The sequence below is a fragment of the Myotis davidii genome, unplaced genomic scaffold (genome assembly GCF_000327345.1).
Source record: "Myotis davidii unplaced genomic scaffold, ASM32734v1 scaffold71, whole genome shotgun sequence".
Taxonomy (NCBI): domain Eukaryota; kingdom Metazoa; phylum Chordata; class Mammalia; order Chiroptera; family Vespertilionidae; genus Myotis; species Myotis davidii.
In genome coordinates, this window is record NW_006283588.1 from 892,947 (window position 1) to 911,634 (window position 18,688).

The following is an 18,688-nucleotide window of genomic DNA, read 5'->3' on the forward strand; positions in this document are numbered from 1 at the left end:
CACCGCACATTTGTTTAAAGTATTCAGACGCCTACAGAGCAAAGAAATAATGTTAGCAGAGACAGGACACCACTGGTGGGTGGATAAGTTATTTTTTCTCTCAGTTGACATGTTTAATGAGATTCTTTGAATCATAACTCTCAATGACTCCTCCCCTGAGCCATGGGGCAGCTCCACCCAGTAAATGCCTGTGATGTCTCCTTTCATAGGAACAGCCACAGCAACAAGAAACCAGCAGAGTTGTTGGTAAACGCTATGTAGTATCTCAAGTAAAAATTCACGTACAAAAATAAAACCATCTCTAACCACTCATCAACTTAGGCATCCTGTTTAAAAACCAGTGAGTTCTTATACCAAAAGGAAATCCAAGCCCTCTTTAATGCCCTATTCTTTTTACAACTTCCTGTCTTAGTATCTATACTAATAAAAGGGTAACATGCTAATTAGACCAGACATCTTCCAGACATCCATCTGGACATCCTTCCAGACAAAGCAACAGTGGTGGGGGCTGAGGCAGAGGAGGTTAGGGGCGATCAGGCAGGCAGGGGAGCAGTTAGGGGCATCAGGCAGGCAGGCAGGCAGGTGAGCAGTTTGGAACCAGCGGTCCCAGAATGCAAGAGAGATGTCTGACTGCCAGATTGGGCCTAAACTGGCATTTGGACATCCCCCGAGGGGTCCCGGATTGGAGAGGGTGAAGGCCAGGCTGAGGGACACCCCCCTGCCCCGCCTGTGCATGAATTTCACACACCGGGCCTCTAGTAATATAACGTTTGGTATAGTTACAGCAGGTGCAAATGATTATTTAAAAATTCCTATACTAAAGCTTCAAGGATCAGAATCTTACAGAGTCCATTGCTTGTAGACTTAAAATGTTCTTGAGAGTGATGATGATTCTCAAATATAAAGTTTGGTAATGACTAAAAGTGATAATCATGGAACTACTCATTTCTTTAAGCACTTAATATAATGCTTGGTATAGTTACAGCAGGTGCAAATGATTATTTAAAAATTCCTATACTAAAGCTTCAAGGATCAGAATCTTACAGAGTCCATTGCTTGTAGACTTAAAATGTTCTTGAGAGTGATGATGATTCTCAAATATAAAGTTTGGTAATGACTAAAAGTGATAATCATGGAACTACTCATTTCTTTAAGCACTTGGATCAGAGCATGCTTCCAAATAGGAGTCATATTGTAGCTGAATATTTTTTTTCCCCCCTGCCAAACAGTAATGTTAAACTTAGGGATATAACTTAGCTTCATTGGGAATGAAACAGTTAAAGAAAAAACCCCTCACTGGCAAATAATGAAATAGCTGCAGAAAGAAACCCTTTGCACACACAGGAATAAATGATATGCAAAACCCATCAGGCCCCAATTCTTTCTATCATCTTCCAGGCGGCCATCACTTAGTCTTCCTCGAATGAACCTTCTGCAGTGTTGCACCATCAGTCTTCCCGTTTTGCTCCAACTGCAATTCTTCTGTTTTCATAGGATACCAGCATTTAACTCACACAAATTCCAACTGACCATGAGGCCTCTTCCAGGCTTTACGTTTCTAGTCCTGCTCTTGCAACTTGTCTAACAGTTTAGACACACAGGAGAAGAGATAGTGTTTTTGCCTGCTGATAAGACTGCCTTTGATTTCACAGGTTATGTGGTAGCCTGTTTAGAGAATAAACAAAGATAACCCAGAGCACCTATGTTCAGGGAAATTCTCTCGGTTGGCGGGAAGGGAATGAAAATATGCAGCTAAGAAGAAGTCCTCAGATTTCCAAACGAGTGCACGCAAGGTCCCCCTCTGGGGGGCATCAGTACTCAGAGGACTTGTACCCACAGTGTTTTAGTTCTCAAATGTTTTCAAGACTTAAAGAGTCTGGACTGGTTACAGTCAGTTGTAGGCCTGGGTTTCATTAATCACACCTGTAACCAAATAGCCACTTGACTTCATTTGGGCTTTACTGGTTGAGTGGTGTTTATAACCAGGTTTACTGGGCATGGAGGCCTACGGGGGTGTCAGAGAGGCTGACTTCACAAACTCTAGATTGGAGTCAAACAAAAAAGACCCAGGAGGCCAGTTTTATAAAGGTCAATATTATCTTTTTCTGTTGGTAGTGCAGAACTAACGGCCTCTCGATTTGGAAGCCCAGAAGTTATTCCCTGGGTTTTGGGGGGATTCAGTGTCCCCTAGGACCTTCGAAGAATGCCCACTGGTGGGACCTTACCACTTAGAAACAACAGTTTCAGCTAGACCAGCTGTGAGCTCAGTCTGAGTCGGGCACTATGCCTGCACCTCATATGTACTGTCCTCATCTTGGTCCTCACCACAACCCTACGGTATAGATATGATTATTGAGCTTCACTTTATAGATGAGGAAATGGGGGCTTCGGTCACAAATCTTGTCCAAGGCGACAGGACTAGAACATGGTGGCCCTGGCACTTAAAAACAGTATCTTCTTCTTCTTCTTTTTAAAATATATTTTTATTGATTTTAGAGAAAGAGGAAGGGAGAGAGAAGTAGAGCCCGCAACCCAGGCATATGCCCTGACTGAGAACAGAACTGTGACCTCCTGATTCATATAGGCCAATGCTCACCTGCTGAGCCACGCCTGACGGGCAAAACCAGTATCTTCTTCATCCCTATTTTGTTGTAGTTAGTCCTCATTCGAGGATATTTTTCCATTGATTTTTTTTTTTTTGAGAGAGAGTGGAAGAGAGGGAGAGAGACACATCAATTGGTTGCCTTCCACATGTGCCCTGACTAGGGCCTGGGATTGAGCCTGCCACCAAGATACATGCCCTTGACCAGAACTGAATTGGGACCCTTCAGCCCGTGGGCTGAGGTTCTATCCACTGAGCAAACTGGCTAGGGCTTCATTCCTTTCCAAAATAAATGCTAATCGTGATAATATATGGGAGCAGCTACTATCTGAAGTATGATTCCTCAAATGAATGGGCGAACAATGGTATTGCACCATCTGTCCAGAAACTGGTCGTTCCCACCCCGGGGCCCTCACAGGGCTCAGCTCCAGAGGAATGTGTCAGTCTTATCTGCTGGGCAGCTTGCCCCTGCTCTGCGGGGAGGGAGCTCGGGTGGGCCAGCACAGGTTCCAGAGCTTTGCTCAGGGAGCTTCAAGCACCTGATAAAGGCAGAACAGGCGGGCTTCTGGGCCTCTTACTCAGAAAGAAAACAGGGACAAGTACAAGAGAAGAGTGAGGAAAGAAGAAGAAACAACTGTCCAAGACCGGATAAATAAAGATCGTTTTCCAATTCTTAATGATAAGTGCAATTACTAAAGGGAATTAGTGCAATTACTTGAAAAAATCACTCACTACCCTCTTAATAAACCAGAAAAGTAGCAAAGTGCAAACCTACTATATGGCAAGCTGCTTTACGTAGCTTAGGCATGTCAAGGGCTGTTTCCCAACTAAGTGCAGACTGAAGATGATGGTATGAATATCTATAATTTTTTAAAATGTAATTTTATTATTATTACTAGAGGTCCGGTGCACGAAATTTGGGCATGGATAGGGTCCCTAGGCCTGGCTGGTAATTAGGGCCAATCTGTGGGGCAATCGCCCTCCTTCCTCCCTCCCCCCACTCCCCTGCACCCTTCTTGGCCAGCCTGGGGCCTGGAGGCAGCTCTTGTGTCGAGCGCCTGCCCCCTGGTGGTCAGTGTGCATCATAGTGACCAGTCATTCTGCTGTTTGGTCAATTTGCATATTAGGCTTTTATTATATATAATTTTTAATTCTCACCCAAGGGTATTTTTCCACTGCTTTTTTGAGAGAGTGGGAGAGGGAAAGACGAAGAGAAACAACCATGTGAGAAAAACATATGGATTGGTTGCCTCCTGCGCACACCCTGACCAGGCCAGGGAGGAGCCTGCAACTATAGTACATGCCCTTGACCAGAATCAAACCTAAGATCCTTTGGTCCACAGGCCAATGTTCTATCCACTGAGCCAAACTGGCCAGGGCTGAATATCTATTTTTTTTCTTTATTGATTTCAGAGAGGAAGGGAAAGGGAGAGAAATAGAAACATCAGTGATGAGAGAGAATCATTGGTTGGCTGCCTCCTGCACGCCCCCTTCTGGGGATGGAGCCCGCAATCTGGGCATGTGCCCTTGACCAGAATCGAATCCGGGACCCTTCAGTCTGCGGCTCTATCCACTGAGCTAAACCTGCTAGCGCTTAATATTTTATTAAAGCAAAACTTCAACTGAGTTTCTGCAACGACATTAACATCTGCATTTAAAATCAACTACTACTCAAAGCCCTGGCCCTTGTGGCTCAGTTGGTGGGAGCATCGTCCCATGTACCAAAGGTTGTGGGTTTGATTCCTGGTAGGCCATATACCTACACTGAGGGTTCAATCCTGAGCCTGGTCAGGGTGTGTGTGGGAGGTAACTGATCAATGTTTCTCTCTACCGCTTTCCCCCATCTCTCTATAAAAAAAAAAATTCATAAACATGTTGTCCTCGGGTGAGAATTAAATAAAAAATAAACTACTCAAACTATTTCACCAAGGTAAAATTTCACACCGCACTACAGTTCGTGTTTGCTGGCCCTGTGTTCCAAGGACTGAGAAGCATCTGGAAGCGGCTGATAGCAGATGAGATGAAAATAACACAATCAGTAAAACAAGTGTCTCCAGCTCCTCTGCTGACAGCTCTGAACCGGCTGCACATTTCACAGGAAGATGCCCAAATGCCCCTGTGTGGCTCCCACCTTTCCTTCTGACATGTTCGTCTCGGTTTCTTGAAGGAGAGTCATTTTCCGTGAGTCTACTTATGTGAACACGTGAGCAACAGCCCTTGGATTTTCCATTACAAACAAGTTGATGGCTGTTACTGTGAATCCTGAAAATTTTTTTTTGAAAGAAAACCCAAGCTCCAGCCTTTCCCCATGTGCTCCCATCCGGCGTCAGATTGAAAGCACTCCGACAGCCAGAGCGGCCGGCATCCCCTTCCCGCGTATAACCTGGGAGATGTTATTCTGTGCACAAGAGGAAACCAAAGCCAGGCAGGACACGCTGCAGAGTCCAAACACAGATCAAGGCCCAGTTGTTTAGGCTTTTCATACAATATCTAGGAGCACACATCTTTCCCTTGAAGGGGGACAGCTTCTCAAACAGTGAGGAGGCCAGTGGAAATGATAAAGTACAGAGGAGGCCCGGCCCCGCAGAGCAGGGAAACAGAATTTCACATTGCTATTAAAAAAAAAAGTATTCAAGAACCTAATCATGACCCTTGGGCTGTAAGGCTGCGGGGATATATTGTGTTGTTGTTGATCCTCACCCAAGGATATTTTTCCCATTGATTTTGGAGGCAGTGGAAGGGAGGGGGAGAGACACAGAGAGAGAAGCATCAATGTGAGAGAGACACATTGATTGGTTGTCTCCCACACCCCAACCGGGGTGGAGGGGATCAAGCCTGAAACTGAGGTATGTGCCCTTGACTAGAATAGAGACTGGGATCTTTCAGTCTGTAGGTCGCTCTAACCACTGGATAAACCGGCTAGGGCTGCAGTGATATATATATATATATATATATATAAAATATATTTTTATTGATTTCAGAGAGGAAGAGGAAGAGAGACATTGAAACATCAATGATGAGTGTCACTGATCGGCTGCCTCCTGCATGCCCCACACTGGTGATGGAGCCCACAACCTGGGCATGTGCCCTGACCAGGAATCGAACCGTGACCTCCTGATTCATAGGTCAATGCTTAACCACTGAGCTACGCCGCCAGGCAGCAGTGATATTTTTATGGCCCAGGAATTCTTGAGCTGCTGCTGCTGTTCAGGGGCCCACTCACTAAGTGGCTTAAAACATATGAAATGGATGATGTGATGCAATGCGTAAATATTTCCTAGGACACATCATATGAGTGGCCTGATTTCTGTGTTATCACCAATGACGAATTGAAAATATATTAATTCTGCCGCACGCTAAGCATGAAAACATCTGAAGAATGTCTGCAGTAGTTTCTATTCCAGATGCTGCCTCCCTCCCTCCCTCCTCACCTGCCCGGGTTCTTCATTCCAGAGCACACAGCTCTAATGCTGCGCTCTCAGTGCGGGGCTTGGAACTCAGGTTCTTTCAGAGCAATCATTTGATTGGGTTTGAAAAGTGACAGTGTCCTGTGGTTAATAGGGCTTTTTTCTTTCTTTCTTTCTTAAACTATGAGAATTAGTCTATTCCATCTACCATTCTAAACATCTTCCCTATCTTTCTCTTAAAACCATTGCTTAAGTTGGCTGCTTCGGAAAACACTGTATCACCTAAGAAAAGAAAAAATAATACTTTCTCAGAAATACTACTGCTTTCTTTGCCGACAAAGTGGAAATAAAAATTGGATGCCATTCTATCTTAATATTTTTCCAAGTTAAAACAAGTACTGACATTGAAAGAACATTTATTTTAATTTTACAATCAAGTCAGCATGTGAATTTTGTTTAGGTATCATCCCCCCCGCCCACCGCCCCCCCGAATCCAGCCTTTATGGCTTATAGGTTTTGAGAAAAATGACAAAGCAGGAATTACTTAAAATGAATGAAATGTCACGAAGTGTGGAAGGCTCATCGGTGTCCGTCATTGTCTGCTGTATGTTTTATTACTTGCGCTTCGATAACACCCAGCCCAAAAACCCACCAGCACAACACAATGAACAAGGATGCCTGACTCTTAGTCACATTTCACATCAGTGCTCATTTGCTGCCTGTCCACGTGGGTTAAAGGCTGGGTTATTTTCCAGCCGTATTTAATCCTATTGTTACTAGTTTGTACCTGGAAAAGTGGAACTGGTTAGGGGAGGCTTTCCTGGAATTCAAGCAATGGTCCTCCTGACTCTAGTATGGAGAACCCCCCCCCCCACCCCATTTACTCCCCTGAATGTATTTTTTCCATCTAGTACAACAGCAGCTCTGGCCTGGTTAGGGTACCCGGTTGGGCGGTGCAGTCCATCACATTGCCTTTTTAAAAAATCCTCAACTTTCGTAACCATCTGAAGTTAGCTGTTTGAGCAATCATATGGTGTTGAATATGGAACAGGACTATTTGAGTACCTCCTAGGGCAGTGCTATTTTAACGGCAATACTAAATAATAGAATTTTACTTATTTTAATTAAAAGGCCTATGATTTATAATGAAGCAAATCACTATACCCATTTGCTAATCAAAGACCTGACCGAATTAGTTAGAACAAAAGCAAACAAAACCATCTTGTATTGATAAGCACATTATTCTTAAAAAAAAAAAATGCTCAAAGCATTTCCATTTACCTGCATAGAGCCTCAATGGCATCTCTGTCCAAAAAGTCATGCTCTCTCTTGACCAAGGAAATATCAATAGGGAACAGGAGATCTGAAAAGACAAATACAGAGGAAAATACAAACAAATACGTTTATTGAGCACCCTAGGTTTGTACCAAACTAGCCCAGTTTGGCAAGGTGTGGGGGAGGGAACCCGCGAAAGTACTTTTGAATACCTACTGTCTGCAGAGCAAACACCTCCTTCCCTGTCAAGTGCTGTGGGAGAAGAAAGCAACTTCAGACAATTCTGTATCGGTGGCCTCAGGGAGCTTAGGACCTAAAGTGGTTTGGAGACTCAGGTATCAAAGATAAGTGAGTGCTCACAAACACTCTTCCCACCTTTAAACACATCAGCAGGCTAGAGGGCCACGCCATAAATTATAACTTAAGCTGGAATGAGTGCCCTGAGAAGGATGCCCCCTTTTAATGTGGCCAGGCTTTTTGGTGGTGGTGTTGTTTTTCCATGCGTCTCTCTGTTCACAGTGGACCAGGGAAGAGGTCATGGAAAATTGGGCCAAAGAAAGACGGAGAGAACAATGAATGGCAAGTGGGTCAACCAAATCTAACCATTTGCAGGACATCCAAAGCTCAAGAGAATTCAGGATATGCTATTTTTAAACACACACTAGCACTTCCATATGGCTTCTGAGGACTTTGTAGAACTCTTCCTATAACGGAAGGCCAGCTATAGAGCCGCTGTAGACCAACAGAACCCCGAGTCCCTTCGTCTGTGGAAGAGTTCAGTACTCGGAGGACATGGAAGAGTTCGAGCAGAACCGAGAAGCAGAAAGGGAGAACCAGTCCACCCAATGAAAAAGTCGCTCTTCTATTCCTTGCTGAGAAATCCACCCCCCGCCCCCCCAAAAATCCCCGAGTAGGGAGAAGACCAGCAGCACCACTAGAAGTGTACATCCACGCTGGAACTGCCATGAGACAAAAACACGTTATCCTCCCTCAGAGCCCCGGCTAACAGGGGGAAAAATGGGCTTGCCCATGTATTACAGATCGCTTCATGAGTAATTTATTTTCTAGAGATAACACTTAAGATGCCTTTTCCTTTACAATGTTGAAAACTAACATAATGAGTACTACAGTCGATTCTTTTTTTCTAAAGGCTGGAGTTAGGTAACTTATACTATTCCCTGAATGGTAACATAGGAAAACCAATGAAGTAGCTAGAGCCCAAAGATTTATGAAGAAATATATGAAAGTTAGTATTGCAGGATTATATCTCATCATTAGATTGTAGATTGAGTCTCTTTGGCAAATGTTAGTGGCCCCAATATAAGTGGAAATAAGAGAGGGGCTTACAGTGAATGCCACTTAGTAAACGCAAGCAAGGCAGACTGCAAAGTGGTTTAAGGATTATGCCACTGCGTTTCACTTTGAACAGCCACCAGAAATTCTAAGTATTAAGTAACAGAGCTGCCATTAAAGAATATATTTTGAATACTTCCCAAGTATAACATCAGATCTATAAATGTAAGTGGAAAAGCTCACATGCTGTTAAATGTATATGAGACAGCAACTATGTTATTTTAGCAATTCCTAACTTAGTTTACCCAGGCAGGGCTGTATTTTAGATTACTTTCCTGATTCAAATTAACTTCAAAATTTTGTTAAAATAAAAAATTCTAGGGTAGTAGGGGCTAAAAGCAAGAGAGGTGTGAAATAGTTAAATCAATAATTTCTATTACTTGCCTCCTCAACTCTTTCCTGAAAAAAAAAGCTTTCAATAGATGAGGGTGTATGATGCGTAGATGTTCCCAGAGTTCTTCAGGTTAGGATTTAAACCTCTAGCTTGGGTTTAAAGGCAGGAAGTAAAAATTGCCAAGGACCAAAATAGAGCTGAACAGGAAGACCAGGAATGTGTGGGTTGGTGTGTGGAGTGTGTGTGTGCTACGCACCCTGCACACAGTGACAGGAAGAAGGGGCGAAATGATAGCCCAGAACAATACACCTCAAACGCAGGCTTATGCTTCAAGAAGAACTGCCAACAGGAAGGGACCCCCGGGATGTAACCTGAGAAACTGCAGCGTGCCTTTCAGGATTTGGGGAGGCCTGAGGACAGAGACTGGAGCTGGGTCTTAGCAAACGTACACATCACAAGAAAGTGCTGCTGCTTGGCAGCAAATCAACACCAAAAATGGACATAATTGGAGGAAATTTAATTTCTAAATAGGAGAACAAAAGGGACAAAGGACAGTCCTGGGACCGCCGCTGCAAATGCAATTATCTCCCCCATCTCCAGGAGAGCTGTGAATGGAAAATCCAATAGAGTGCTGCCCCCACCCCCAAAGCCCTCCTGAAGGACAGAGACACTCTCCAGGGTGAGAGGTCAAACATTCTCTCCAAAGGGAAGATAAGCAACTCCGTCATAACACACATACAGGTTAACCAAATATCTTAAAAAAAAAAGGCATTGGAGATGCCCACTGACATGGGGGACAGTAAACGGTTTTATACGGTCTAACAGTAACATAATTCTGAATCCAACATCATGGGAAAAGCATACATTCGATCTGGGCTACAATGAGGAAGACCAGGTATTGTAACTTAGGTCATGAATGAATTTAACTGAGTGAGCGAGGGAAAGGAAATCATCTCTAGGGTCTCTGCCCAACTTGCTCCTGGGAAGCAGCCCCGTCCCCACCCAACTCCATGCCCCTCTTCAAGGCAGCCTGCTGATCATGTCTAGCACTATAGCCATTCTTGGCCTGGACCCATGAGGTTTTGCTCAAGTAGTGAAGAAGGTTGGCAGTGACCTCTAGCTCCTACTGAGAGAACACTGCCATTGCTATAGGAAGCAGTCTGCTATTTTATTATTCTGGAAGGAGAGAAGAACTAAAGACCTGTTTTAAAATAACTATTCATTGTGAGAAGAGTTCAACGTGAAAACAAATTTAAGTGACATCATTTCATCTGGATCTTTTAGAGATGTTGTCACATGGTGGCTGTCTCATAGCATCTCCTTCCTTCTTCATTAATGAAAAAGGTGTATTTTTAAATGTGAATCAACCAAAATTATGTTTGCTCTATGGGGGTCTGACAACCCCTTAAAGTTCTCTGAGGTTTGAACTGTCTTGTTTTTGTAAGACAGGTAGCACCCACCAGTGCCAGGCATCCTTGTCGGTGCTGAATTAACACTAGCTGCTCAATCAGTTGACTGGGTGGCGGGATGAACGGTAAATGAATAAAGGAGACTCCTAGTGTGGTCATCTGAGTAGTATTACGGAGGCAAAGAATGCTCAGTTGGAAGAAGTCCTGGAGGTCATTTCATTTACTCTCAATTTAGGAACCTCTTCATTTTTCACCCAACCTTTGCTTGAAAATTACTCGTAAAATGGAGTTCACTCATTCACAACTGCAATTCTCTTTAAATGATTTAATACAGAAAATAATAAAACTCTCATCTAAACGCACAGCCTACTCTCATCTCGCTGTGCAGAGCACACTCCACCACCATGCGGCAGCTAGAGGCTGAGAATGATGGAGACTCGAGGTGCTCCCCATCCTAGCCCTCAAGACCCCAGGGCACTGACGAGAACACGAAGTAGTAGAACTTCAGCCCAGATCCGAATTACTTTTAAAAAAGACCATTTTTCTTCATTAAAAAATTGAATGCCATGGGAGAAATAATATTCATCGAATGACAATCTCAAAAACGTGAAAAGCCTCATCACAAACTGCAACACAAGACCAAGAGGTTTAGAATAAAGAGCTCTTCCAAACCATCAAGAAACGCACACTCACTCAGGAGAAAAACGGGCAACAGACTTTACAGAAGAGCAAACATCTGGCCAGACGATATGAAAAAAATGTGCACTGTATCATCAATGATTAGGGAAATGGAAGTCAAACTCTGTAAGATATTTTATACCCATTTGATTGGCAAAAATTAAAGTATAACAATATCCAGTGTTGAGAATACATGATAGGAATGAAATTCGGCACATTTTTGAAAAACCTGCCTCATCAAATCAAGTACACATATTCTCCATTACCCAGTCATCCTACCCTTAGGTATATATGTGAGATAAGTTACTGCACATGTACCACAAGAATGTATAAGAATGTTTGAAACATTACAGTTTATAAAAGCAAAACAGAAAAATCAAAATGCCCAGCCAAGTGAGTACATAAATAAACTGTGCTAGAGTCACACAATGGATGCTATACAACAGTGACAGCAGTATAGGGACATAGTCCAGGGGGCACTGGACTGGAAGAATCTTAATATAAGAAGTGAAAATATTAAATTCTACAAGTTTACTCAGAGCATAAGACCCTTTTGGTAAAGGAAAACAAGTTTATAAAAGGAAAGCAAAAAAAGAAAAGATAAACAGAGGTTCAGGAAGACGGTGACTTTGGGTAGGGGCATGGCAGAGGGAGAGCATACGGTTGTGTTATTATCAAGATCCTAGCTTTTGCTTTGAGTGGGGGCGGGGGGTCTTAGGTGCTTGTGACATTGTTTTTTTAAATGAAGGAAATAGCTAAGTATATAAGAAACTGTCTGAAAGTAAATAATAGATAATAATAATTATGAACCAAGGATACGATTATGTTAACATTTTTTAAATATATATTTGTATTGATTTTAGAGAAGGGAGAGGGAGAGAAAGATAGAAACATCAATGATGAAAGAGAATCGTTGATTTACTGCCTCCTGCACGCCCCCTACTGGGGATTGAGACCGCAACCCAGGCATGTGCCCTTGACCAGAATTGAACCTGGGACCCTTCATCTGTAGGCTGATGCTCTATCCACTGAGCCAAACTGGCAAGGGCTATGCTAACATTTTTACCAATGGTGTTCCCGGCTCACCTTCATAAAGCTGTGAGGGCTATGCTAACATTTTTTAGCAATGGTGTTCCCGGCTCACCTTCATAAAGCTGTGCATACTGGGGGAAGCCTGTTGCTCGTAGCCAATCACAAGCTTCTTTGGCTTCAATTTCTGCAATAGAACAGAAGACAAAGAGGTTAAGTCACAGGTACCTCAGCATGCTTCTTCCTTATACGCTCTGATAGTTATACAAGCAAAGCACGATGTCTGATGGTAACAAATAAGGCCCCCAAATCCCCTTAATTCAAATGATTTAAATATTGTGCAGCATTCAGACTTTTAAAAATGCATATAATTATCCATCTTTCCTTAAAAAAGGGGGGGTGGGGTGAGGTCCTAGCACTAACTAGGTTACCCTGTGCTGCTTCTATGTTCCGGTTATTAATGATTATAGCCTAACTCGGTTTACTTTTCACATCAACAGAAGGCCAAGTACATCTGACACCCTGGAAGAGCACTAGCCTGACCTTGAGCCACCTGATGGGATGTACATTAAGCCCCAGGCATTGGGGCAACAGGTCTCTTCAGATGCAGTTACAGGAGGGAGGCACGGGCTGTCAGATGACTTGGGGGCATTAATTCAATAAATCCCACAATCCTGGGAGGTTGAAATGCCTAATAAAGCTTTTATTTCCCTGTGATTAACATCATGTAGAATGTAGATAGTTTTGATAAACAGAAAGGCCAAGTGCAACTGACGCATTACTATGTTCAAACTCATTTAAGGACGTAGTCACGGTTCTGTTAAAACTGACTCACACAGGAGGTCAGGGCACATTCATGAGTTTCTCTGTTTGCACAACAAACATTCCTTTAAAACAAACAAACATATTTTTATTGATTTCAGAGAGAGGAAGGGACAGGGAGAAAAACATCAATGATGAGAATCACTGAACCCTGACTTCCTGGTTCATGGGTTGAAGCTCAACCACTGAGCTATACCGGCCAGGCAATATTCTTTAAAAAAAAAAAAATGTTTTCATTGACTTTTTAGAGAGAAGGAGAGAGAGAGAGAAACATCGATGAGAGAGTAACACTGATAGGCTGTCTCGTGCATGCCCCCGACTGGGGATGTAGCCCCAAAACAAGGGCATGTGCTCCAACCAGGAATTGAACCAGCAACCCCTTGGTGCACGGGAAAATGACCAACCAACTGAGCCACACTGACCAGGGTTCCTTTATTTATTTTTAGTAATTTTCTTTAACATAGTTGATTTGATTTTTAGAGAGAGAGAGAAGGACAGAAACATCAATGTGAATGCCTAATATCCATAGGTTGCCCTCTGCATGCATGCCACCGGGGATCTAAAGCGAAACCAAGGCATGTGCCCTTGACCAGGAATCAAAAGGGCAACCTCCTGGTACACTGGATGATGCCCAACTAACTGAGCCACACTGGCCAGGGCAAGAATATTCTTTCAGTTCTTCTTCCCACCTTCACCAGGCCATCAGACTACATAGGTATCTAAGGCTATGCACTCATTTATAATTGTCTCAATATTGCTTAATTTATTCCAAATTCAAACCTTCATTTAGCATCTCTCCTCTGAGCCAGATGGGAGCCCATCTTGGAGAAATACATACCTTATTTCTGCCTGATACCTTAATGGTTTCAAAGCATTTAGGGCTGGCCCTAAGTTTGGCTCAGTGGATAGAGCGTTGGCCTGCGGACTCAAGGGTCCCAGGTTCGATTCAGGTCAAGGGCATATACCTTGGTTGCGGGCACATCCCCACCCCAGTAGGGGGTGTGCAAGAGGCAGCTGGTTGATGTTTCTCTCTCATCGATGTTTCTAACTCTCTATCCCTCTCCCTTCCTCTCTGTAAAAAAATCAATAAAATATATTTTTAAAAAAAGCATTTGGGGCCTATTATTTTCAAGAGGTCCTTGCCTTTAAGGAAAGGTAATTATGAATGCTCAAATTCATGAAGGCAGATAGGAATGTCCTTATTGAGCAGAACAAAGGAAAAAACAACCTGCTATCTTCTGATGAGTTAGTTAATACCCAGTTACCAACAACTACGGCAGTAGAATGGAAAAATCGTCATGGCAAAGTTTACGTCCATGAATCTTTTATTATAAAAGCAGCAGCATCAAACACCAGATTCAGGGCTGAATTGGGAGTGAAGAATAAAGTGACATAAACATGTAAGAAACTCCATGTTTGCACTGCATAGAAGAACAAATAGAATTGCCCAATGGGAATTATCTGGGTTTGACAGTTTTTTTTGTATTTATACCCATATCTTGTCTCAGAAAGAAATTAAGAAGGCTTTAAATGAAATCATAAAATAAACATTTTCTAGAAAACTTTATTGCTGGAAAAATATACGGTGTCCCAAGAAAATGTACACATATTTTTCTGTAGATCTTATTATGTTTTGAAAATGAAATGTATTTTAATGAACACTGCCTTTATACTTATTCAAAGTATATACATTTTTTGGGACACCCTACAGTAGCTTAATATTTTATTTTAAAGAACGAGGAAACTACTTTTTCTCTATCTCCATGGCCCCCGCTCAAAGACAGACATGGAAAGAAAAAGGAGCTGTTTGCTCTTAGGGAATATTTTAAATAACTCAGTTTCTGACTATTTAGAGCTTATTTCTGTTGAACAGATTGTTAGACATGGAACAATAGATTGTTGAGGTACATGTTCTTGTTTTCTTAATATTTCACTTAGCAAGTGGTGAGTGACTAGAAATTCTCAATGGCCACGTTTTTTGGCTGTGTTCAGACATGACACCAGGTCACCGAGCACACACACACCAGCCTTAATTAGACACAGTTCACCAGCCAATACTGCCACCTGCTTAGAGCATGTTCTCAATGTTCTTATTAAAATGGCTTTATGCCAAGAGGCACGGAAGATATAAGGTACTGTTTTTCTAAAAAATCTTGACATTTATTTATATACTAGTAATGCTTTACAAATTACAAAGTGTTGTCACATATATTACTCACTTAAGGACCCGTGTGATTTCGGGAACTCATAAATGCCTATTGCTGCCACGTCACTCTCTTATTCATTTTCCATCACTGAGAAAATGAAATGCTCCCAAATGACCAAAAACCCATTGAAAAAAGATGGTGTCTAAATTGTTGCTCTTCTTAGAGCCACTTAGTTAGGGAAAAGTGATGTGAACAGGTGAAGATTTGCCTCCCCAGCAGAAAACCGAATGAAGGGCTTACAGGGGCTAGAAGGCAGCGCTAGCACGTTCGAGAACCGCAGATCCAGTAATTTTGCCCTCCCTGTTCCTTACCCTAAAATGGAGGAGAACCTGTCTTTCTTTCAGAGATGAAACCATGGGAAATAGATAAGCCCATATCTATTTTACATTGAAAAACGTCCATGCATGAAAACGTAAGGCTGCCTACCAAATGAGAACATAATCTGCCGTTTCTGCAGAAATCGGAATTTAAAAAATGGTAAACATTGTAAAAAGCTGTCACTGATTTTTAAACAAAGACTAGTTCATTGATTTCACTCCCACCCCTTTCCAATTACTCCCAAGAGAAAATGGTAATAATCCAATGTAAGTACTGAGTTTTTTTTAAGTAGAATTTTCTAGCCCAGCTGGGGTGGCTCAGCGGTTGAATATCAACCCAGGACGTAAGAGGCCCCTGGTTCGATTCCCGGGAGGACACATGCCCAGGTTGTAGGCTCCATCTCCAGGACAGGAGACAGGTGATTGATGATGTTCTCTCTCATCAATGTTTCTATCTCTCTATCCCTCTCCCTTCCCCTCCCTAAAAATCAATAAAAACATTAAATAAAGAAAAAAACATTTCTAAACATTTTACTTAATAAGAAATGAACTAATGTCTACATCCAAGTCAGACTGGGAATACCCTCTCTAAACTAATTTCACCCCCCTGATCCAGGCCATTAGCTTTACTCTTGTCTCCTAACTAAAACTCTGGGTCTCCAATTCTCTCCTCTCTGAGGATCCATCCAACCCTGGCTCATCAAATTTCCTAAGTTACGGTTTTGATCTTGTCTCTAACAAACTTCCTGGAACTCCACTACTCAGAAAATCAAGTCTAAACACCTCCATGCGGCTGTCAAGGCTCTTCATGTGGCTCCCGGTACTCCTCTGTATCCCAGCCAAAGTAAACTGGGTGCTCATCTTCCCACACATCTATCTCTGTGACTACTCTGGCCTGAAATGCTTTCCCATCCTCTCAAGGTCAACTATCACTTGTCCTTCAAGGCTTCGCTCAAATGCTGCCTCCTCTGGGCAGTCTTCCCAGATGCCTTTCCACAATTTTATCAACAGCTAACTTTTACGGTATGTGCAAGGCCCCTCCTAAGGGGCACTTAATGCATATTAATTCATACTCCTCAGACTGATTCTAACACATGGATTACCAGTATTATCTCCAAGACATACAAATAGGGAAATAACCAGTTCTTAAAAATGAGCTTTCTTTCATTAAAATGCCATAGTAGGATAGAGAACTAAGACACACAGAAATGAACAGATAGGTTCTATCCTTAAAAATCATTACTAATAAAAGGGCAATATGCTAATTAGGGCAGACGTCTTCCAGACGTCCATCCGGACAAAGCCACAGCGGCTGTGAGGCCCAGGGCTCAGGCCTCGCAGCCGCCGTGGCCGGCAGTGGCAGCAGCAGCAGCGGGGTGATCGGGGTGGCGCCTTCCCCTGACCATCCCGGTCGCCTCCCACAGAGGGAGCAGGCCTAAGCCGTCAGTAGGACATCCCCTGAGGGCTCCTGGACTATGAGAGGGGGCAGGCCAGGCTGAGGGACCCCCTCCCAGTGCACGAATTTTCGTGCACCGGGCCTCTAGTATATATATATATAACAATAAACAACACTCAAAATATTAAAGAAAACCATGTACACGCCTAATCACTTCAGTCGCAAGAACTGTCCCAGACCTGGCTTTCGGAGATCTCTACCAGGCAATCAGGGTATAACTTTTTCTTCAATGTACGTGAGTGGTGGTGTGAAAACTATAAGGATGGTTTTTAAAAACATTCCCCACCAGGCGCAAATGTCGTCAGAAACTAAAAACACAATGGGAATACAATGTCACTTTTGTACCTGGGTTTTCTCTAAGCAAACAACAGACAAATGTGGTGAGGAGGAAACAGGAAATTTTGATTGGAAACAGTGTTAGTGGCCAGTTGTAGATGAATGAGGTCCTTTTGTGTATGACTGGGAACCATCAGGCCATATTTGCACATTTCCTGGCACGATGGGATGACCCCGTCTCCCTCTTCCCCCTCACTTTCTGTAAGTGAGACAGAAATTCCCCAACCCCGTCATCATTCTGTTAAACCTGCTGCTCTTAGCAGGTTGAGTAACAGTGACTGAGTGGAAGCAGGAAGTGATTACTGCTCTCGCTGGTTTGGCTCAGTGGCTACAGCACGGACTGAAGGGTCCCGGGTTCCATTCCCATCAAGGGAAAGTACCTTGGTTGTAGGCTGGACCCCTGGCCCTGGTCCAGGCGCGTGCGGGAGACATTGATGTGTCTCTCTCACATCAATGTGTCTCTGTCTTCCCCCTCCCTTCCACTTTTTCTAAAAATCAATGGAAAAATATCCCCGGGTGAGGATTAACAAAAAATAAAATAAACCTTCTGTTTGTGGTCTTCACAGTGGGCACTTTCAGGTTCCCTGGCTCCTTTAACAACCGGGCTCAAGGCAAATAAATGCTGCCTGAATTTCTTCCTTAAACAAAAGCGTAAGGCAGCAGAGGACTAATTCAGACCAAGAACTATGACTTGAATCCTTTTCTCTTTGCAATTAATAAAAATAAATGTCAAACACGCACAGATGCCGAAGACTGGTTATCAGGAGTTACCGATGTAAAATGGATTTAGGTGGACCAAGTCAGGTAGCAGTATTTCTATATTAATCTTTATTAAACACGAATGTTACCTCATCCCAGCAAAGATTTGGACTGGCAACTAGAAGCATTCCTACCCTCACGTGTCTAAAAGAATTCTAAAGCCCTGCTGTGCAGATTCTGAAAGAAACCAGTTAGGAAGCTTCTGAAAAAACCTGTTGACACTAATTCCGTTTCTCAGGCCATCTGGCCTAAGAGCAGCTGACTCAAATGCACTGTTCGATATATTCTAGTACCATCACGCATGGAAGTGGGGCCAATCTTCATCCCCCCTTCACTCGATATTGATTTATTGAACATCTGCTAAGCACGCTGCCAGCTCTGCTCAGGCACAACCAGAGACACAGGTTCCTGCCCCAAAGCAGGAAGCCACATGGAAAGGTAGTTCCCCATGGAGTGCGTGGTGTCTGCTGATCCTCTACTTAGGACGGATTGGTTTCCTGAGGGCTATTCACAGGCCCAGGCGTTTGGTCCCAAGGGACTATACAGGCAGAACCAACGAGTCACCACTTCCTACATGAAAAGCCAAAGTCTTAACAGCCATGTGCCCTGGTCTGGGGCTCCTTACTACACTCTGTCTCTCACCCCATCTCCCTCAGGCTAAGTGATCCACCCTTACTGGCCTCTCTTCCTCCCCCTCCACCCCC

General features: G+C 43.2%; 1 protein-coding gene across 3 annotated transcripts in view; it reads right to left on the reverse strand.

The window, feature by feature from the left end:
- The window catches only part of DLC1 (DLC1 Rho GTPase activating protein), a 46,139-nt gene that overhangs the window by 18,928 nt on the left and 8,523 nt on the right, over positions 1–18,688 (reverse strand). For 2 of the 3 annotated variants that reach the window (XM_015565206.1, XM_015565223.1), the window contains exons 2-3: positions 12,203–12,274; positions 7,291–7,372 (exon numbers count right to left, since the gene is read on the reverse strand). In XM_015565206.1, coding sequence (XP_015420692.1) covers positions 7,291–7,296 — 6 coding nt within the window. In that variant the 5' untranslated portion in view covers positions 7,297–7,372; positions 12,203–12,274. Of the gene's footprint in view, positions 1–7,290; positions 7,373–7,496; positions 7,537–12,202; positions 12,275–18,688 lie in introns of those variants that run through there. The other variant, XM_015565213.1, reaches the window with a different exon arrangement.